The sequence below is a fragment of the Panthera pardus genome, unplaced genomic scaffold (genome assembly GCF_024362965.1).
Source record: "Panthera pardus isolate Hobbes unplaced genomic scaffold, ASM2436296v1 HiC_scaffold_6, whole genome shotgun sequence".
Classification (NCBI taxonomy): domain Eukaryota; kingdom Metazoa; phylum Chordata; class Mammalia; order Carnivora; family Felidae; genus Panthera; species Panthera pardus.
This window is the reverse complement of record NW_026526991.1, coordinates 73,616,090-73,639,702: the sequence shown is the minus strand read 5'-3', so window position 1 is coordinate 73,639,702 and position 23,613 is coordinate 73,616,090. Positions and strand designations below refer to the sequence as shown.

Here is a 23,613-nt window from a genome sequence, read left to right as displayed (position 1 = left end):
ATTTTTTTTAACTTCCTTGTATTGGTCAGAATTAGCCCAGGTGAATAGTGGCAGTGATACTTTAGTGCCTTTTTTTCTTGTTCATGTAGACTACAAATTGGATGAGTTTAAAATGAATTCAGGAGATTGACTTTACAGATAAGGAGGAGAAAATATAAACCATATTATGTCACTTTGATACGGTCTTGCATTTATTAAATGCTTATTTTGTTTAGAAGTCCAAAGTACACTTAGAGAATAACCCGTTTTAAGGCATAAAAGAAAAGAAAAACAGACCACTAGTCTTATACAGGCCACCTGAAAAAAATGATAAAAATTGGAATAAGAAGGGGCATAAAAATGACTTCAAAATTTCGTTAAGGTTACATTTTTTTCCCCTAGGTTTAAAGAAGGAAAGACAGTTGACATTTTCTTCTTCTTGACGTGTTTGAGTTTTTCATTTCCTTTCAACTGAATTTCATAAAAACTGAATGTGAATAGAACTGTAAGCAGTCTTGATTTTAAAACAAACACAAGAGTATTTTGTATCATTTCCTGTAGGCCCGTGCTTCTTCTTCCCCTGTGATTCTTGTTGGCACACATTTGGATGTTTCCGATGAAAAGCAGCGCAAAGCCTGCATAAGTAAAATCACCAAGGAACTGCTGAACAAGCGAGGGTTTCCTGCAATAAGAGATTACCACTTTGTGAATGCCACAGAGGAATCTGATGCTTTGGCAAAGCTTCGGAAAACCATCATAAATGAGAGTCTTAATTTCAAGGTAACGTGATTAATGCCTATTGTGGGCTGGTGGGTAAATATAATTTATTAACTCTCACGCTACACAACTGCTTAGAAATGTCAGAAGTCTTGAGAAAAGAACAACTATCTTAAAATTGTGGTTTTTTCATAGTTGTTAGCATTATTAAAGCGCTTTCAGTTTTAAAATTACTTATGCCATATCTCATTTCAAATGCATAGAAATGAGAATAAACATCATTAGAGGATCCTGAAGGACAAACACTAAGAATGTCTGGGAGACTGAGAGAATATTTCTGAGAGAATCTGAGAACGTTTCTGATGCCCTTTTTCTCACTTTTTGTCATGGTGATTCAAAGAATACACATGAATATTGGGATCTTGGGATCATCTTCCCTCTGTTGTTCTTTGTTGTTTCACTTGCTCTTTTCTTTCAGAGTTCCTGTTCTAGGTGCATTTTGATCTATGTGCTGTTCCTTTTGTCTCTTGTCACTGTGACGATACCCATTCCACCTTTTTATCTCCCCCTCAGTATTGTGAGATGGCTCTTTGATGTGGTTGCCGAGGTCATGAATTTGATTTTCAACAATGCCTAAACAATTTTTAGTACATATAAACTGGGTTTTCCATTTTAGAAATTATGTTTTGATTTCCAAAGTTCTGGTAAGCCAAATGTAATTCATAGGGTTCATAAAGCACAAATAAGTTGGTTATCCAGGAGAAACGTTATTTTTAATACTTGCAGGAAAAAGAAATCTTTCCTGAGTTCTGCAGATACTGTGGTATAAAATGCACTGAAAATTCCTCAAATAGTTCGATGTGACAAACACAATGGTGAATTTCATTGTTAGTCCCTGGTGGTTTCATTCATTAGCACTAATGATCAAGGCCATGGCTTATAACTAGGGTCCTGTGTATCCTGGGCATTCCCAGCATAATTAATAGTGTCCTACTACATTCTCAAAAGCATTCCAATTTGGATGATAAATTACACAGTCACCCTGGTTATAATGTGTTGGCCAGTTAGCTTAGTTCTGTTCCATTTTCACAGATTATGCTCCTATCTAAAACCTAATGAGCCATTTATAAATGTGTTGGTCCTTGTGATGCCCAGAGGGAGAATTTGCATGTTTATATCTTTCAACACATTTGTCACCATCACTAAAAGGTTTTACCAGTGGTGGGTCAGTAGTGGCATCTTATGTAGGAAGAATGATACATTATTTATTTGCAAATTTTCCTACTCTCTAATTGGACATAGGATTAGAAAGTATTGTGACTTGTAAGAAACGAATACACAAAATTCAGACATCCAATTAAATGTTCTCTTTATGCAGGCGGTTTCCTTCTGAGACTATACCTATACATACAGAACTTTGTTTTTACTTACTATGTTTTAATAGTTCCTATTTTCATCATTTATATTGGACCATATATCATATTTTTAAAAAGACTTCTTCAAGAATAAGTTTGTTTTGAAAAAGCCTGAATTTAGTTGCAACAAATAGATAAAGTATGGATAGTTTAGTTGAAGTATGGATAAACTGGTTGGTTCAGCTGGCTGGACTAGTACTGCTTTAGTGTAAAGCAATTTATCACTGTCCATCAACAGGACCTGTTTTCCTCCTGAGCTTATGACTGATCACTGAGGCTGATACAAGGAGGTAAAAGAAATGCTTTGAGAAATGGCCATATATTGCTATGGATGTATATTGTTAATGGCTGCACCATTCTGGCATTTTGGTTTGAAAATCCATTTGATTGCTTTGTAGAATTCTGGCTTTTTCAGGATTACCCAGAATCAATTAGCCTGCCAGAACTAGAATATTCTTTCCTCCTTGAGATGCTTCAATTGTATTCAAATAGCAGCTTTGAATTTATTGGAGATCACTTTTTGCCCTCTCACTTGTTTTTCATTTTCTCCTTCTCTCTTGGCTCTTCTCTAATCTTTCCCTGTCTTGACCTTATTAACACGTGCCTTTGCAGACTCTAAAATAAATTTTTTTATTGGCTGTTGGGGACCTCATAATCAAGCTAAAAGGAGAAGTAGGACAAAACAGAGTTCATTGCCAACATTGCCTCTTTCAAACTTGTCCAGCCCATTAGCAGTGGGATCTTTTGCTGGCCCTGTAACTCAGCCATAAAAAGTTCATCCCTTTGCTGTGTAATTTGCTTTCTGTGAGAACCCCTGTTTACTTCCATATGTAGGTTTTCTTTCTTGAGTTAGAACACAAACTTCAATATGAATTTCTATTTTATCTTAATTTACGAATGATGAGGAAGGTGAATATGAAAAGTGAAGATTAGTGAAATTGTATTTAATTTACTAGGAGGGCATTGGATATAGGAAAACAATGTTCTGAATGACTGTTTGGAGGTGAATATGTAAGTAATAGTATGACTGTTTAAATAAAGCTCCTTAAAGTTCTAGTTAGGAGTTGAAAAAGAGCAAGTTAAATTTGCATGTGTGTGTGATAAAACCCAATTTCTGTTTATAATAAGTTTAAGAAATTAAGTAGAAATTCTCAGGTAAAAAGAATATAGAAGAATATATACATGGGTTGAGAAATGGGGAGAGTTTGCCACCTGGTGGTTTTCAGAGGCATTTTAGTTACTGTTGTTTCAGTGGCATTTCTATTTAAAATTAGATTTTCCTGGAAAAAAGAAAAAATTGGAAAAGATGTTTTATCATAGAAACTATCATCTTAAAGCTATTCTTTAAAAGTTGTTATTTTGTATATGTAAGTAAGTAGACAATGATTGTATTGTAAATGTAACAGACCAAAAATCATCCTCTCATGTCAAAATTGTTGGCGTGTAGATGGTTTATTATTTTCCTAAATTTAAAAGTCCATGAAAAAGTATTTCTTGGGTGAGGAGATTTCGTGTCTCCTCCTGGGGAGACATGGAATATACACATATCAGGTACATTTTGCAAATAACAAGCACAAAATTTAATGTTTTACTTTGGGGCATGGATATTTTCATCTAATAAATAAGGCCCCAAGGCTCTTGTAATACTTCCTGACTTATTATGGTAGCATATCTATTGCATATATGTTTAATGTCTTAGAAAATAAAAAATCCTTTCTTTATGATTAGTGATTTATCCTGGAGTATATCATGGATTTTTTGGGGTAGTTAGATAAATATTTCCATACTATTTTGTTTGATAGTTATTTCTAAATTGGCTTCTGTGTTTATATTTTTTCTTATTTTAGTATCATTTTATTTATCCTTCACAGCTTAAATAGTTTTACATCACACTTGAATAATATATCACTTTCTGAACAACTATTAGCACTGAATTTACCAGCCACCTTCAGGCAGATGAATAAAATGGATTTTTACAGCTTGTCATTTGTAATTACACAGATCCGAGATCAGCCTGTCGTTGGGCAGCTGATTCCAGACTGCTATGTAGAACTTGAGAAAATCATTTTATCGGAACGTAAAAATGTGCCAATTGAATTTCCTGTAATCGACCGGAAACGATTATTACAACTCGTAAAAGAAAATCAGCTACAGTTGGATGAAAATGAGCTTCCTCATGCGGTTCACTTCCTAAATGAATCAGGTTAGTATGTTTGTTACATATTTTTTCAAAACTCCACTGTAGTCATTGTAAAAATGTATCTGAACCTTGTATAGAATTTGCATTCAAAATTTAACAGAATTCTTTGACCACTGACTTTTTCCTTTTGAAAGGTCATCATGTGCAATGACATTGAATCATATGTCATGCCATAGGAAAAAAACATTTAGGAAACCATCTAAGGGCAGTGGTGGGAAAAGTATCCGAGTAGGAGTTAAAACATGTGGGTTCTAGAAATTGACTTAACTATTGAGGAGCTTTGGGACCCCAAACACAAGCCATATCCTTTCATGGTATCAATTGAATTTACTGTGTGGAAGTTATTTATATACTCTAAAGGGTAAGTATTATTGGGATGGTCTAACTGGGCACTTAGAGAATCAGTGGTTACCTGAGACAGTAAACCTATTGAATGGCAGATCTTGCCTGTTGCATCACTCATTGTCAGCATGGTCTCACAGATAAAGATGCTTATAGTGGCGTCTGTGCTGTTTGTGTACTTGATCAGTATAACCCTGCTAAAAACGTGTGAGTTAATTTGTAGTACTAGGGTAAGTGACTGCAAAGCTGCTTTTAACCCCTAGAGTCTGTTGTATGAAAAATTACCTTCACATGGATTATAATCTGTTCCTTTCCCTCCATTATTCTTAAACTAGTAGCTTTCTGCAATACCCTATGTTTCTTACCTATATTTGAAAATAAGATGGCTTGTAGAATATGTTTAGAAAGCCGAAACATTTTGTGAACTTTTGATTATTTGTAAATATATGAAAGACAGTGCATGCAATTATCTCAAATATGCTTATATATGATCATTTTATGTAGTTCCAAAAATACTTTCTAATACTTGGACTTTAGGGATTGGAAACTGGGATGCTCAGGTGCTAGCCTCAGCTCTTCCGCCAACAGTGCTGAGGTTTCCTCATCTGTAAAATGAGGAGGTTGGACTAGATTCTCTCCAAAGTCCCTTGATAATTGTATCTTCTAGATTCCATGTTTCACTGTTTGATTTTTACTACAGGGGTCCTTCTTCATTTTCAAGATCCAGCGCTGCAGTTAAGTGACTTATATTTTGTGGAACCCAAGTGGCTTTGTAAAGTCATGGCACAGGTTGGTATTTTGTATTTTTGTGGCATAAGGGCAATGACTGAAGAGAGGAACAAGTGACACCCAGAGAACTGAGCATTATAGAGTTTGTATTCAGTTAAAGTAGAAAATCCTATAAATGGAGACTACTGTAGAGCAGTTCATGTAGAAGACTGCATAAAGAAGAGCTTCATGGAAGAAGGGAAAATGTTTGAGAGTTCACTTTAATGTCTTTGTTTCCAACTTGTGAACAGATGTTGTACCACTCTGTTCCACAGTGCTTTTCTAGATCCTTATGACACTTTAGTTTGGTTATTGATATAGTCAGTTGAATGGAAGCTTTGTGAAAATCCTTGGGGCAAATATACATAAGAAAATTGAGTCTATGGATGTAAAACCTTTAACTGGACAACATGGAGGGGAGTTTTGACTCTTGAGTGGATTATAAGCTGTAAACGTTTATTGTTTTGAAAACTTTGGATGGTGGTGGTTATGGCTGTTTTTTCTCCATTTATATTTCATATGGAAAGATTTTTTCTTCTACCAGTGATAATTACCAATGAGATTATCTTAATTAGTTAGCATAACCCATCTCTACAGGTTTGCCACAGAAAGCCATTCAATCAGAACGTACTAGCTCAGAGTTTCTCAATGTCGGCAATATTGACATTTTGGGCCAGATAATTATTTGTTGTGCATTATAGGATGATAGCAGCATCTTTAGTCTCTACCCTCTAGGTGCCAGTAGTACTGACCCAATATGACAAGCATAAATGTGTCCAGAGATCGCCAAACATCGGTGGGGGTGCAGAATCACCCTGGTTGAGAACAGCTCATCTAGCTTAATCATGAACTGAAGAGAGCTTGGGGAGGCCGTCTCCAGCACATGTATTCACTGGCAACTATTTTGAGTGTGGGAATAATTTAGAGTTTTGCATGTGACTCCCTGAGACCCTAAAATGATTCTGTTTACATTAGAATCATCTCTTCTAATTAAACCATAATAGTCATTAAATTCCCTCAGATAATTTTGAATGATAGTTCCTAAATTTTATCTAAAGAAAAAGAAGGCAGGTAGTCTGAAGAGGGAACTCATTTTGGCCTAAATCCTATATCATGGACCTTGAGAGCATATTGAAATGTATTGCAATTGGTAATTGTAATGTGACAGTAATACCTATTTTGGGAGATATTTTTTAAGTAGATTTTCATCCCTCTGAACATATGCCCTGGAAAGTGTGTTTCCACTCATCTGCTAAATGAGAATGGAGCTGGTAACGTTGACTGGTCCGGAGCACAAGCTCTGTAGTCAGCATGACCCGTGTTCAAATCTCTTCTGTATCCATCCCAACACTGTGACATTTCTTAATATTTTAAGCCTTTGTTTCTTCACTTGTAAAATAAGGATAATAACAATATTATCTTCTACATTGCTTCCCTAATTCAGTGTGAGCGAGAAGTAACTGTTAGCTAATCTTATGTTTGACCTATTTAGTAATTTAAGGATATTATTTTAGGTAATAAAAATTTTTTTCAAAATTGTAAAGATGTATCCATGTAGTTTTAGAATGTGTGTCAGGTATGGGGCTAAATAAAACATATGTGTAGGTGGGTGCCAAGGGAGTTTTTTACATTTTTTTATGTTTTAAATGTTTATTTATTCTTGAGAGAGAGAGAGAGAGAGAGAGAGAGAGAGAGAGAGAGAGACAGAGCATGAGCGGGGGAGGGGCAGAGAAAGAGGGAGACACAGAATCTGAAGCAGGCTTCAGGCTTTGAGCTGTCAGCACAGAGCCTGACATGGGGCTGGAACTCACGAGCCATGAGATCATGACCTGAGCCGAAGTTGGATGCTTAACCTACTGGGCCACCCAGGAGCCCCAGATATAGCAAAGGGAGTTTTAAATATACCCTGAAGATTTTATTGTCCTGTGTGCCACACTATATCAGAAAATGACTAAACTCTATATAGTCAAGGAAAGGCTAAAGTTGCCCCCCAAAATGATGTGTTTCCCTGTGAATTGGGAATAAAGTTGTACAGATGTGGGTAGTATTAGGGTGTGCGTATCTTCTTCAGTAGAATAAAGAAGTGATTTGTTTCAGAATCACCATCTTCTAACAAAAGCAGCCTTCCACTATTACCACAATAAAATCCCTGAAGATTCATAGAATGATTAAGTTGAAACTCTTATCAGCATAGTTTTACTATAAACATGATAATTTAAGTGAAAATTAAGTCAATAGTTTGAACAGTCCAAAGTTATATTGAGAGATAGATCTAAAGAGCCAGTATGATATTAACTTGAATTTTTTAATAATTTTATAAGTACTATATTTTTATTTATGCTAATATATTAAAATATAATGTCATTTTCACAAACACTTGAAGAGAATGAAAGCTATAAATAATCAAATGAAAACAAGAATGACTTATCTGATACCCATCAACAAAAATAAATAAGGGTATTCACCTCCGTGAATCATCAAAGGAGGGGCAGAAATAATTTCATGGTACAAAAGCTCTAATGAGCCTCCTACCCTCTCTGTGACCCAGACTATTAGGTCACTAAACTTATTAAAGACATTTCCATCACTGCACAGAGAAGTTTACAAAATTCATTTAAATGTATGATAAAAGAAATATGAAATACACTTATTGAGTTAATCAGCTGGAACATTAAAAAGCTTGCATGGCAATTTAATCTTGATAAAAACTTGGGTGAGGAATCTGGAAAATTCTCTTTTTTGCATAAGTGCATAAGTTAGCATTATAAGTTACTAGGATGAAGGAATATTAGGTCTTTGAAAGGTGATAAAATTAAGGCAGTGTTTTAGTTTTTTATTGCTATGAAACAAGATACCCCAAAACTTGAGTAAGCAAGTAAACTTAAGGTAAAACATCAACACTTTATTGTTTCTCACTTTTCTGTGGATTGACTGTGCTCAGCTGGGTGGTTCTGCTCCACATGGCATTGGCAAGGGTCATTCACTTGGCTTCCTTCATTGAGCGAGGCTAGAAAGTCTAAAAATGCCACACTCACATTTTTGGTATGTTGGTCTTCCTCTGTGTGGCCCCTCATATGACCAGTACTCACAAAGTTTAGGCCCAGAACTGGTAAAATATCAGTTCTGCTACTAGTGACCAGAGTAACCACAAAGCCCGTCCAGATCCAAGAGGAGGAGAATGGATGGATTTAATTTCTCAAAGGATTGAACACCATGCATGTAGAAGATGAGAAGATACTGGTGTCTATATTTGTAAACTATCTACTACAAACAGTGGCAGCACACCATAGATCTACTAAAAAATCAAGCACAAACCACCTATTTTAAAATCAATGTGTCTAAATAAAATAAATTAGAATAGTATACAATAATGGCTAACATATAAGGGGTTAGTTATGTGCTAATTTAAACATTTTCTCTTGTAATTCTCAGAACAGCTATTTTAATGGTACTATACTAGTCCCCATTTTGAAGATGAAGAAATTGATGGACAGAGAGGTTAAATAATTTATCCAAAGTTACATATTCAGGAAGAAGTATTAGGATTTCAAACCAAGTAGTTTGACTCCAGTGTCTAAAAAACTAACCCCAGGATAAAATGCTCCAAACTTCATTTTACCCGAATTTACTCATCCAACAATATTGACTTGACAACTACAATGTTCCTGATATTGTTCTGCAGGGAACAAGTTTCCTGCATTCATGAAGCTGACATTCAAGTTGAAGGAAACAACCAACAACTAAACTCTTACAGCGTCAGATGGTAGAGTGCTGTAAAGCAAATATAAAATATGGTTAGGGATAGAGAGTGAGTTGTGAGACAAGGAAACTTTAAGAATGCCAGAACAGGGGCGCGTGGGTGGCTCAGTCGGTTAAGTGCCAACTGCAATGTATTCTTTAATGACCCATTATAGATTGTCATTAGACACCATTATGTTCAGTCAGTCATGCATTCATTGATTCAATAAACATTATATGTATCAAATAGAGAAATAGAGATGAGTGAGACAAGTCCCTGGGCCCAAGGATTTTGCAATCTAGTGTTTCACCCAACTGCATGATAATGTTCATAATGTTTGCTCCTATTTAAGTAGCCCTTGAACGTTACAGATCTACCAAAGAAATTAAGCACAAACCTCTTTTAAAAATTAGTTTGGCTAAATGAAATGTGATTTCATTTCATTCATCAAGGAATATGTGGATAGTAACGGCTGACATATGAGGGCATACTATATGCTAAAAATTGTCATATGCACTTTGCATGCCTTACGTATGTTACCTTATTTCAGCGTTATGGCAATCTAAGAAGCAGTCACTGTTATTATCTCATTTAAATTGTGGCTTAAGGAAGTTATATACCTTTCTCAAGGTAACAGAGATGGTAGTAGAGCCTGGATATGGCCTGGGTTCTTCTGAATTTATACTTTTAACTCATGATGATAATCAAAGCTCAAAGTATGATCTCTACACTAGAGTCATCTGAGTTTCTTGTTAAACAGATTCTCAAGCTTTATCCCAGACCTATTTCCGACTGAGTGGAGTCCAGCAAAATTCTGTAGTTGCTTTGTTTGAGGACCACAAAACTGTACTGTACTGCCTCTCTTCCCATTGATAGAAACCATTTCCTATTATATAAACATAAAGTAACATTTCTGTGGCAAACCTGTAGTGAGAACAGTCTGGAAGATAATTTCCCTATGAATGTATCATTGATGAGACTATAATAAGGATGAGGGGTGTTGGATTGGTCTGTTAATTGGATCTAGGAAAGCTTAAGATTCGTTGATTTCAGAGGATATCTATAACTTCTGATCTGAATTTGCTCCCTTAATTTAATAAATTTTCTGTGGAGGAGTGGTTGTCCCACTGGGCTTCTAGTAAAGAAATGAGGTCCCATGTTGTACTTGACAATGTTAAAATTGTTCTGATCATTTTCACTGAGCAAAGAGATACAAAATGCTTTAAATTCAGAACTTTTCAGAAAATAAATTGGAGCGATTATTTACAAGTTTAAATCTTTCAGATTTTGACAGTGAAAGTGGAAGGCTATCCAAAACATCCTAAGGGAATCATTTCACGCAGAGATGTGGAAAAATTTCTTTCAAAGAAAAAGAGGTTTCCAAAGAACTACATGTCACAGTACTTTAAACTCCTAGAAAAATTCCAGATTGCCCTGCCAATAGGAGAAGAATATTTGCTGGTTCCAAGCAGGTAAACCTAAACTTAAAATTTCAATTACCTTGTGGAAACTCACCATCTGTTATGTATTTTAATTGTCAAAATAACTTTTGTTTATGATAAATGTACTAATTTTATTTTGCTTCTGGTGTATACATTCTACTGAAGTATAACATTTACTTTTAATGAAAACACTGCATTTGACATTTTAAAGATACAGTGAAACTTGTTTTATGTATATAATTAGTTTGGTTTATCACTGCTTAAATTACTTAAAGGTAAATAGTGATTATTCTGTGTGTGTTCATGTGTGTTCTTACATGGCATTGAGAGATTTGTATTAGACAGGTTCTGGGAAGATACTGAGTTTTCACCAGAAGAATTTATGGCAATGAATTTTCAGTGGGAGCGGCAACACAGTGGAGGCCTTGGTTCTAACCTTTTATTATAGAAGGTTGCTTTATATGTTATTAGTAGGAAATGTTATAAGGTATGTGATATTGAAAAGTGTAAATTGCATTGATTGCTACATGATATCCAATTCCAAAAATACATATATACTTTTTTTCTAGGACTTGCATTTTTTAAGTTTTATATAATCGTTTCAAACTTGTCTCTGCATGACTAATTGTAATTATTTATTAGTTTAAAGAGGATTACTGAAAAAATTTCACGCATCTGAGCATGCATTTGAATTGATTAAATAGCCATTGAATTTTTTGAAGAAGAAAGGACATGTAGCAAAAGAACATTATAAAAAAGTGCAATAAGCTAGAATATTTATTCTTCAACTCATTGATTCTCAAGTTGTAAAGCACTTTGGTTAACATGGTTGGGTGTATTATGAAGCTGTATAATGCTGATATCCTTTTCTTTTTAGTTTGTCTGACCACAGGCCTGTAATAGAGCTCCCTCATTGTGAGAACTCTGAAATTATCATTCGACTATATGAAATGCCTTATTTTCCAATGGGATTTTGGTCAAGGTTAATCAATCGATTACTTGAAATTTCACCTTACATGCTTTCAGGAAGAGGTATGTATTTAATGAAGACTTAATATTTGAGAAATTAGGGGGAAAGCATATTAAAATTAATATGTCATTTTCAGAGTTTATTTGTAAGGCCACTGAAAATCAGAAAAGAAGCTCAAAAGACTTCAGAGTAGCCAAGATAAAGACAGATAGGCTCATATAAGTTCATGTGGTTTGTCAAAAAGGAAATTTTTGCATTTACATTGCATTAAAATGAAACATTCAGGAAGTTTTTATTGTAGCCTGGCCAACAACCTCCTTTTAAAAGTTGTAAGAATTTACTTATGATTCTTTATCTTCTATTAATATACATATTAAACTACTTAACATCATGAACCTGAAATCCCTCTTAGCTTACCTACTGGGCATTTTGTTTATTTCATTGCAAAATTAAGGATAAAATACTTAATTTCATGTATAATAGTTACAAATGAGGACTTGTGTCATTAATGATTCCAATACTTTGTTTCAAACAAATATAGTTCTATTAGTCAAATGTGGTATGTGCAGTGATTTTTCTGCCCCTTTAATTTATGGAATAGTTAATGATTAATAGATTCATTTGGGTCCATTTAAACTTCTTTCAGAACGAGCACTTCGCCCAAACAGAATGTATTGGCGACAAGGCATCTACTTGAATTGGTCTCCTGAAGCTTATTGTCTGGTAGGATCTGAAGTCTTAGACCATCACCCAGAGAGTTTCTTAAAAATTACAGTTCCTTCGTGTAGAAAAGGTAAGGAAATTAATTCAACTTTGAATTGTACCACTAAAGAAATCTAAACTTTTCTTTTTATACTTACAGATCCTCTTTTCTGGCTTTGCAACATGAGGTTCGGGTAGGGTGTTAATGAGATCTTTTTTGGATTATGTAGGCTGTATTCTTTTGGGCCAAGTTGTGGACCACATCGATTCTCTCATGGAAGAATGGTTTCCTGGATTACTGGAAATTGATATCTGTGGTGAAGGAGAAACTCTGTTGAAGAAATGGGCATTATATAGTTTTAATGATGGTGAAGAACATCAAAAAATCTTGCTTGATGACTTGATGAAGAAAGCAGAAGAAGGTAGTGTTGATACAATTTTACATGTTTTTAAGTGATCCTTTTAGTATTTGTGGAATTTTGTAATGAATGTAAAAATAATTCTTACCTCTAAGGTATGAGTTAGAGGATACTGCATTCAATTATGGAGATAGTGGAGAAAGGTGGATTGTATTTGTTACCAAAAAGACCTTTGTGTTCTAGATTCAGAAGATTTTTGGTTTGAGAGTTTGAATACTGGCTCATTGAGCAAAATAATCTCATCTGTGAAATGGAAATACTAAAACCTACCTTATAGAATTGTTAATGAGGATTAAAATAGACGATGCATGCTTCCATAATTTGGCTATTGTAAATAATGCTGCAGTAAACATGGGGGTGCATATATCTTTTCAAAACAGTGTTTTTATTTTCTTTGGGTAAATATCAATAGAATCACATGGTAATTCTATTTTTAACTTTTTGAGGAACCTCCATACTGTTGTCCTCAGTGGCTGCACCAATTGGTATTCCTACCAACATCACTTGAGGGTTCCTTTAATTTCACATCCCTGCCAACACTTGGTATTTCTTGTTTTTGATTGTAGTCATTCTGACAGGTGTAAGGTGATAACTCATTGTGGTTTTGATTTGCATTTCCCTGATGACTAGTGATGTTGAGCAACCTAAGTGTCCATCTGTAGATGTTTTTGTAAAGAAGATGTGGTGTGTACACACACACACACACACACACAGAAATATTACTCAGCCATAAAAAGAATGAAATCTTGCCATTTGCAACAACATGGATGAACCTAGAGAGTATAATGCTAAGTGAAATAAGTCAGACAGAGAGAGACAAATACCATATGATTTCACTCATATGTGGAACTTAAAAAATAGAACAAATGAACAAAGAAAAAAAAAGGAGACACAAAAACCCCAGATGCTTGCATACAGAGAACAAACCGGTGGTTCCCAGAAGGCAGGTGGGTTGTGGGATGGGTGAAATAGGTAAAGGGAATTAAGAGTACACTTATCATGATGAGCACTGAGAAATGTCAAGAATTTTTGAATCATTATATTATATGCCTGAGACTAATATAACACTTTATATTAATTATACTTGCATAAAAAATAAAATAGATGATACATAGAAATAACTTACAACTTGTTAACCATATAATAAGTGCCCCCATGAAGGTGGTTAAGAGAATAGATAGGTATTAATTAAACCTTTAAAACTTTCTCAAATTTTCTAGAGAAAAATAGGATTGGTAAGATAACCTAAGAGAGTGATTAGAAATCGTAGGAAATGTGATTTTTTTTGTAAGTCAAAAGCACACATTTACGTTCATCCTTCAAAGTCTGCTTGTAATAAATGTTTTATGTACTTCTCAGGAGACCTTCTAGTCAATCCAGAGCAACCAAGGCTCACCATTCCTATATCTCAAATTGCTCCTGACTTAATTTTGGCTGACCTGCCTAGAAATATTATGTTGAATAATGATGAATTGGAATTTGAACAAGCTCCAGAATTCCTCTTAGGTAACTGTTTTTGTTGGTTTGAGAATAAAAACTAGGATATAATTTTTCCTTATAATCTAGAATATATTTAAATATAATTATATTATCATAGGTTTTAGTGTCTTCATATATTTGTTATAATGGAATGATATAATGTTATCATTATAATGATATAATGTTATCATTATAGTGATATAATGACTAATGTTATAATTGGAATGATATATTTTAAAGTAACGTGTCACATAAAGAATTTGATTTGCACACATTCTAATAGACTAGGTTCGAGATAAGAATGGGGCTACAATAAAAGCACACATTTGTGAAATATATCCTTGCATTTGCTTTAAGTCCCAGAAATGGGGGAGGGAGATAAGGAGATTTTCAGTTGTGTAATGCAGTCATTTTTCAGTCTCAGACAGAATAAGTAAAGGAAGAACACCTCTAGGTACTCATACTAGCAGTTTTGTACCTTAGGATGACAGGCATGAATTTTCATAAAAATATTCATAAAACAATTTGGGATTAAAAATTCAGAAGCATTAATTTGGTGACATACTCAAGTTCTAAGCCTTCTTGAGAGTCATTGGGAACTGTGAAGAGCACTGATTTAATGTAAACTATTTGAGGACAATTCTGGCTTTACTTTGTAGAATATTGGTTGTTGTCTGTGTATACACTTCATTTTAATAAAATTTCCACAGAGAATGCCTGAAATATGTCAATACATTAAAACTATTAACAGAGAATGTCTAAAATTTGGGACATGACATGTAAAGGTAAATAAACTGCTTGGTACCTTTGTTCTTTACATAGAGAATTTTAGAATGAATATTTTGGAACTCTGGAAATGAATATATTAGTAGTAGTGGGTTAACACCAAATGCTGAATAGTCAATGCTAAATCCTAGATCTTAACCAACACCAGACTTGACCTGTGATTCAAAGGGTGCAGGTAAATACCACACATACATATTCTTTCTCTGAAGGAGTCTCAAGCCATCAGGCAAAGCTCCCCAAAATATCTTTTATTAGTGCATTAAGATGAGTTTCATATATAGGACCCTTTGCACAGCATATGTAGAAATGCTCACAAAGTTCGTTTTGAAGCACCTGTGGGATTTTTTTTTTTCAGTTTTAATGATATAATTGACATACAGCACTGTAGAAGTTTAAGGTATACAGCAAATGATTTGACTTTACATATATCATGAAATGACTACCACAATGAATTTAGTTAGAATTGGTCATCCCATTTAGATGCAAAATAAAAGAAAAAGAAACAAATATATTTTTTTTATTTGTGTTGAGGTCCCATAGATTAACTAACTCTCTTAACAACTTTCAACATGTTGTCATGCTGGACATTCCATCCCCAGTATTTTTTTATCTTATAACTGGAAGTTTGTACCTTTGACCACCTTCAAAAACACCTGTGGTCTGTATTTCATTAATTACACAGCAAGTAAAGTGCTTATATAAGTACTCCTCATTCTCTAGTCTCATGCCCCATAGACCCATAAATTTCATGTTCATTCACAATCTAGATCAGGGTTTCTCAGACTCTGCACTGTTGCCATTTTAGACTGAATAATTCTTTGTCATGGGGGCAGTCCTGTGCATCGTAGAATGTTTAGTAGCATCTTTGGCCTCTACCTACTAGATGTTAATGGTATCTCCTCACCTCCCCCTCCCCAGGTGTGACAATCAAAAATATCTCTAGACATTGAAAAACATAGGGGGTAGGGGTAGGGGAGCAACATCACCCTAGTTGGGAATCACTGATGTAAATAAATGGGATATATCCTTCCAAAAACATTTTATGGGGCACCTGAGTGACTCAGTTAAGCGTCCCACTTTGGCTCAGGTCGTGATCTCACAGTTCGTGAGGTTGAGCCCCACTTTGGGCTCTGTGCTGACAGCATGGAGCCTCTGCCTCGATCCTCTGTGTCCCTCTCTCACTGCCCTTTCCTCGCTTGCTCTTGTGCTCTCTCTCAAAAATAAACATTAAAAAATATTAAAAAAATAAAAACATTTTATAATCAGAGACTCCCTATTCATTATTTGTAGTATGCTAGGGTAATATGATAGAGGTCATTCATTTCCATTTTCCTTGTAGGATGGGAGTGAATTTCAAGCCTTCAGTTGACATTTTCCTTCTGACATAGCAGTTCCTATACGACACTTCTTAATAGATTTGTGTATATTAATAGACTTGTTTTATGAATATATTTTTAATGTGCATTGTTTCTGAACATATAATATATGCTTACATATACTTATCATAGAGATTAAAATACGCAATTAATACAAATACAAAATATTTTAAAAATGTAAAATATCTAAGCTTCCCATAGATGCATAATTTCACCACTTAGACATAAGAGGTCTCAACATGGTTCTATTTCTTTGTAGATTTTTCTGAGTTCATTCACTTATGTCGATCAAGTGCTTATATTTCAAAGCACTGTATGAGAACCACAAATATTGTACAAAGGCTATACTGTATGTCAGTGAAGAGTAATAGCCCATGGAACTGATCATGGTTGATTTCTCAGGCCTTGCTATCTCAGTATGTATTGTACTTTATAGACTTGATAAACACTACAGAGTTGAGATGAAGGAGCAGCGGAGCTCTTTAAGTAACTATATAACAAGGGCATGGAAGCCTGAAGATACCAAGCATGATGAGGAGATTTTGGCTCTTTCAGTTTTCCAGGACAGTTGTTCTCAACCCTGGCTGGTTGGTCATTACTATCACCTAGGGAATTAAAAGAAAATCCTAATGACCAGTAACTCCTGTGATTAATTAGGTCAGAATCTTTGAGGGTGGACTCAGACATTGGTATTTTTAGAAGCTCCTCAGGTATCTCCTGCAGCCCAGACCCAGAGAACTACTGGGCTGGAGCCTAGGGAATGAGCAGTAGGGCAGGAAGAGAGCCTCAGGGGAAATTCGGAGCTACAGGTTGGATATGTCCTGATTTGGTATGTTATTAGGCAGACAGCATAGAATAATTTGTTTTTGAACAAAAAAAGTGTCACAAAGTGTAATTATAGGGAGATTGGTTTTGCAGGTGAGGTAGACTGAGTTGGAGGTAATGAACTCAGGATGCCTCCATGGTCTAGGCAGAAAGAACCAAGGGAGTGGAAATGGAAAGGAGGCATGGGGCAAAGAGCTAAGATGATTTTTCGGTTTTGAGTCCATAATGACCACAAAAAAAATTTTTTTTAAATAAGATATGTGAAATGGAATAAAAACTAGTTTGGAGACAAGGTAATGAATGTGGCTTGTGATGGAGCATGGTTGAGATTTGGAAGGGCATGCAAGTGGTCTCCAATGCAAAGTTGTAAATATAGGATAGAGCTCAGAAGTGGCTTGTGGCTGTAAATTAAGATGTGGAAGCACTCAACATATCGGAATTGATGGAGTTAGGGAGTCGGTGACATAATTGCGTGGGGAGTGTGTAGATGGAAGACGAGAAGGTTGAAACACAATCTTCAGGTGCATTGTAGTTCACACAGTAGCAGAAGGAGGAGGAAGCATCAAAGGAGACTTGATTCAATGAAACACATGGGTCAGATTTCTCTTCATGTATAAAACATATATAATCACAACCAAAATAATTTATCTAGCTTTTCTGCTTGGACAGATTAACAGAAGTGCTTTGTACTTTTCTTTTCAAAAGGTGATGGCAGTTTTGGATCTGTTTATCGAGCAGCCTATGAAGGAGAAGAAGTGGCTGTGAAGATTTTCAATAAACATACATCACTTAGATTGTTAAGACAAGTAAGAAATCCAATATTATTACATTAAATCGGACATGTTAACCTCCTGGAACTCTGGTTTTGCATGTGTTTATGAAAATGCAAAATGATCACATTTCCCCCCAAAGTCTACCTGAGTTTAGTTATGAAATCCCACTTTTGTCCCCTCTTTATGGAGTAAAAAAAAAAAAAAAGAGAGAGATCGTTTTGTTTCTCCTGTTGAAAAACAAAAAGACAGTATTCTGAGAATTTTTGTCCCAGGCTTCACAGTTACCTCCCCCAAGTACAGAAGAAAAGAAGGTACCTCTTTTGAGGTCCTGTGTTTCAAAGGAACCAAATCCGTTACTCATTTAAAAATCTCTCTTGGCTTCACTTATATCACATGTTCTTTTCTCCATAAGCACTTATGTCCAGGATAGTGCTTTGCACCGATGGACTTAGGCCTGTGTTACTCAATCAGTCTCTATGGTAACGTGAATGCTATTACTTAGAATATTCCCACCTTTTCCTGAGGCTGGGGTTAGAGTCAGTTCTTCCTAAGTTCATGGGCTACTGGGGTGAGGATTGAGTGCCTCAGCAAAAATCAAAGTACCCTTAGGAGGAAAGAAAAGTGAGTGGATATTGGATGCAAAGCAAACAGTGGTCATTCCAGTACCCTGTCTGGTTTTGAGTACCAATGAGGATTTACTCTGTTTTCTAAGTCTTTCCTGACAGTAGAAATGAGAGAGAGAGAGGGTAAGAAGAGTGGTAAAATCCAATTCAAATTCTGTAATCTTATGCCAGAACTCAACTATGTTTTTGAATCTATTCATTCTTACTTAAAGAAAATAATTTGTGCCTAAATCTAAAACTAAATGACATGTGCAAACTAAAACAAAACAAAACAAAACAAAACAAAGCCAGTTACAATACATTAATTATGGATTATGAAAATAATTCCATGTCTGTGTAAAATATCCTGGAGTAATTTTATTAGTAATACCAAAAGCTACACTGTGGCTTTACAGATAAGTTAATAAACATTTTATATATAGAAGCAAGTCTATGAACCAAATCTGGGCACAGTCTCTTTCAATCTGTAGGCAATTGGTTGTATAAATTGATTTTTCAGCCTTGGTCATTAGTCTTCAATGTATGTTCCAAATTTTATTCAGTGTGCTCAGGGAACCCTGTTGGAAATCAAAACATTAAGAATGTATACAGGACTGAGTAGTGTGTAGGCAGCTAGGTGAACCAAGGAAATGCTAGAAGAAAGAGTAGAGCGTACATAATGTGCTTCTTTAAAAAAAAAAAAAAGAAAGAAAAGGAAAGCACTGCAGTGTTCAGGGCCACATTCTGAGGGTCATTCTACCAGTGGTCATGAACTGGGGCTGATCTATTACAGTCTCCTGCTCCTTTCTCTTTGAAATCAGTGAGCTGCTTTTCTAGGATGGAAAATTTGGATTCAGCTTCTGTCTGTGCCTATGAAAGAAAACGGACCTAACTTGACTGGTTCTCATCAGTTTTAACCAACTGGGATAATCAGACAGAGGCAAAAAAAAAAAAAAAGGTTTTTATCCACTGAGGAAATACGATTGCAGTCTGAAGCTTTTGTTCTTGGAAAATCCCCGCTCAGGGTATTCAGCCTTTCTTCTTCAGCTTGCAGAATTCTCCACACTCCACTTTCCTGACAAATGCAGTTGGCACTGATACTCCCCATCTTTGAAGCTGGTTTTTAAGAAGCAGAGGTTCTGCAGACAGAAATCACAGTTTATAACATGAATCAATTTAATATCACATGAACTATAAATTTCAACTAAATTAGGGCTTCAGAGGAAAGTGAAATATGCAGAATAAAGTATATATGGAATTCACAAACCACATATAAAGGAGATTGTACAGTCTCACAGGATGTGGTCTAGGGAGAGGATTACATCAGAATGGAGACCTCTCTGTTCAAGCTAAAATGGTATCTTTGACTTTTTGGAGAGAGATTCTTGCAGCTGGGGATTGCTTTAGCGAGGGTGGTTCAAGGCAGGTTACTCTGAGAAAGTAAGAGTATTTGAGCTAAGATCAGAATGATGAAAAGCCTTCAGAAGGGTGAAGGGGTTTCAGAGCATAGAGACCAGCAGGGGCAAAGGCCCAGTGGCTGGAATGAAGGAGCTGGGCATGTGCGGTGAATTGAATGAACACCAGTGTGGCAGAAGGGTGCCGCATGAAGAGGAGAAGACACAGAAGGAGATGGGTTTTGAGAGATGGGCCGGGACCAGATCAGGTCAGGCCATGGAGGCTGTGTGAGTACACAGGGTTTTAATTCAAAAGTAACTGAAAGTTATTAGAGAAGTTTCAAGAGGAGCGATACCATGTATTCCCATGGGCTTAGACACCCTAAGCTTTTCTAGTCATTAAACCAGAAATGATAGGCAGGTGGTACCTTACATGCCAATTGCAGTTGATTAGTAGCAGCTGCTCAGAATCCTGGCCTGAGAAGGAATTCTGTGGCTAACTAGGATTCATTAGATAAGATTGACGTGACCTGATCGTGTGACCACAGCAGGGGTACTGACTCTGCATTAAATGTTCTGAAAAACGCAAAGCAATAAGGAAAGATAGAACTTAACATTTTCATTCAGAATACGTTTTTAAAACCAGTCGTTTATTCCTGAATATGTGGAAGATACAAAAAAGATTAAAGAAGAAATGGAACATTTGCTATAATCCAGTTACCCAGAGAAAACCAACACTCAAAGTGTTGAGACACTTAAGGAAGGAGGTACTGGGGCTATAGTACTCTTAAATGGTTTTTTCCCTTTGTAGGAGCTGGTGGTCCTTTGCCACCTGCACCACCCCAGCTTAATATCTTTGCTGGCGGCTGGGATTCGTCCTCGCATGTTGGTGATGGAGTTAGCCTCCAAGGGTTCACTGGACCGCTTGCTTCAGCAGGACAAAGCCAGTCTCACCAGAACCCTACAGCACAGGATTGCACTCCATGTGGCTGATGGCTTGAGGTAATTAATTAGGTCATGTGGTTTTCTACTCTGCGTGTGACAAGAGTGAGCCTCAACTTCCTCCCAGGGCTTGGAGAATAGCACTTTCCAGTAATATCATGTCCCAGTAACATTTCACAAACAACTTGAGGGAAAAACTACCATTTCCCTGAACAGATTTTGTAATTCCATAAAATAAGAGTAGGAAGACCATGCAGAACGTCATAGTTAGTTGAGTAGAATTTGGGGGGCACCTGGGTGGCTCAGTCGGTGAAGCGTCCAATTCTTGATTTTGGCTCAGGTCATATCTCATGGTTCGTGGGTTCGGGCCCCACGTCGGACTCTACGCTGACAGTGCAGAGCCTGCTTGGAATTCTTTCTCTGCCCCTCCTCCACTTGCACGTTCTTTTTCTCTCAAAATAAATAAAATTAAATTAAAAAAAAAAAAAGAATTAGGGCCCAGGAAACCTGTTCCAGAGCTCATATTCTTAAAACTGTAGTGACCTCCTTGCCCTATAAAAATACAGGTTAAATTTCAAAGTGCCAAGGAAAGTGTCAGGTATCATGGACAATTCTAGTAGGGAAAGATCGGTCCATATTTCTGAAGGGGACTGGAGTTATTTTCTGTGTCCAAGGCATACCCAATCCTGCAGCCAGCTGGTACCACGACAGAGTGCCGGGGAGGCAGCACCAAAGAGCAGAAGGGCCACAGTCTTGGGAGACAGAGGGACTAGGAGAAGTCATGGCTCCACACACATACCTGTGATTTTATACCTCCGAAACTCATCTGTCAGAGTCTGTAAACTGTGACTAATACAGTGCGTGACATCTCAAGGACTTTGTGATAATTGGAGACATCCCAGATTAAAGTCTGGGTTTCCTTCTCCACCACTGTCCCCATCTCCAGTCACACACTTATTTCACCTTGGAGTCGTCCTTCCTTCTTTCCTCTCTCTCACATCCCACACCTAATCCTTCAGCAAATACTTTCAGCAGTGCCATCAAAACCTATCTTCATGAAGCTACTCCTCACAGTCTCTCTGCCGACCCGCAGTGTCTGAGCCGCTGTCATGGCTCCTTGTCTAACCAGCCCACTTGCTCTCACCTTTGCCCCGTATTCCTCTTCACATGGCAGTGGCCAGGGGGCTTTTCTATGTGGAAGTTGGCTCAAGTCTTTGTCCTGTTATCAACCCTCTCCTATCTCACTCTTCAGTCACTGTGCTCAGCCACTTGCTTCTCTGAAGTTTCTCGGATGTGCCCAGGGCTTTATACCAGCTCTTCTCTGGACCAGGAGAGCCCGCCCCCCAGATATCCTCTTGGCTCACTTCTCATTTCTTTCAGGTCTCCTCTCAGAGGGGATGTCCCTGTCCACCTTACGTCTCTCTGGCACCTGTAGCACTGATCACTGCCTGCTGTTCTTTATATTTTCATTTAAAGAGTTTGTTCATTATCTGTCTCTGCTGCTGGAAATCTAAGGGCCGTGATAGGACTTGCCATCTTGTTCACCTTCATATCCCTGGCACCTGGAATGGTGAACCCCCAGTAAATATGTGTGGGCAGTAGAGAGAGATGGAGATAGGAGAGAGGGAAGAATACAGTACCTGGCACATATAACCACACAGTGAATGCAAATTTCTTTCCCTTCCTTCCCTTCTGAAATACGGTGACTATTCCTCTCAGGCAGTGTCCAGAAATGTGAATGGAATAGATGGCAAGGAACACAAAGAAGCACTGCTCACAAACAAATAAGACCAAACCAGGAAGATACAACTTAATAGTGTATAGAGACTATGAAAGACACATAAAATAAATAGGTTTTCCTTTTTGGAAAGACTCCGGAAACTGCCGAAAATCATACAGATTATTAATGAAACAGTATTGCGGAGGTTTGGATTTGGGTTGGTATATCTGCTTTTGAACACCAGGGGGAACCATGTGTTAAATTAATCCAGATAATAGGCAACAACGTCTGGTGTATTTCAGAGCGGGATCAGTCACTTTCCTAAGTCCAGATCTTAGTTTTCCCCTAATTCTTCCACATAATTCCCAGAATGCTTATTTATAAAATGATGAATTTCTATCTTTCATTCACCACCATGTGAAAGACCTCACCTCTAAGGTAGCTTATTCTGGTTCTCTGAGACCTACTTTAACAACTCCTGCAGTTTCTGATGAAGTAAATGAAATCTCAGCATATTTTGCTTTAATTCACCTGATTTCTTCTCAGCCTAATGCCAAGACAGCTTTCTGGATCTTGTGCCACAAGAAGCTAGTAGATTTCGGTAGCTTTTAGTCTTCTACCAGCACTAAGTATATTTTTAAAAACTGAGCATTAATGTTTGTTTCCTCAGATTTCAGCATAGAACTGTAAATACAGAGGTAGAAAGAGACAATAATGTCACACTCCACTGGAGTCCCTTAAATGATGGAGCTGTTTAGAAAGATATACAAAACTTTTTTTTCACATTACATATTCTATCTCTTACAGTATTGCCTACGCTCTTAGCTTTCATTCCTAATTCAGTCTTCTCCCTAGAGCTATTTATCGTAATTCTCAGTTACCTATGAAGATATGGTCACTTGTATTTTCCATAAGTTTCTTTGTTTCATTATTTACAAAATTGAGTTTATTCTCTCTGCTACTTCCTCCCGCCATGAATCTGTTCTTTCCCTTGTGTCTTCCACTTGCTGACGGCAATCCCTG

At 36.6% G+C, this 23,613-nt stretch overlaps 1 protein-coding gene across 1 annotated transcript in view; it reads left to right on the top strand.

The window, feature by feature from the left end:
- LRRK2 (leucine rich repeat kinase 2) overlaps positions 1 to 23,613 on the top strand; it is a 136,097-nt gene that overhangs the window by 79,177 nt on the left and 33,307 nt on the right. The window contains exons 31-40 of the mRNA XM_019452460.2: positions 541 to 759; positions 4,113 to 4,314; positions 5,354 to 5,442; positions 10,445 to 10,632; positions 11,480 to 11,634; positions 12,219 to 12,365; positions 12,505 to 12,696; positions 14,053 to 14,199; positions 17,865 to 17,965; positions 20,740 to 20,930. Coding sequence (XP_019308005.2) covers positions 541 to 759; positions 4,113 to 4,314; positions 5,354 to 5,442; positions 10,445 to 10,632; positions 11,480 to 11,634; positions 12,219 to 12,365; positions 12,505 to 12,696; positions 14,053 to 14,199; positions 17,865 to 17,965; positions 20,740 to 20,930 — 1,631 coding nt within the window. The remainder of the gene's footprint in view (positions 1 to 540; positions 760 to 4,112; positions 4,315 to 5,353; positions 5,443 to 10,444; positions 10,633 to 11,479; positions 11,635 to 12,218; positions 12,366 to 12,504; positions 12,697 to 14,052; positions 14,200 to 17,864; positions 17,966 to 20,739; positions 20,931 to 23,613) is intronic.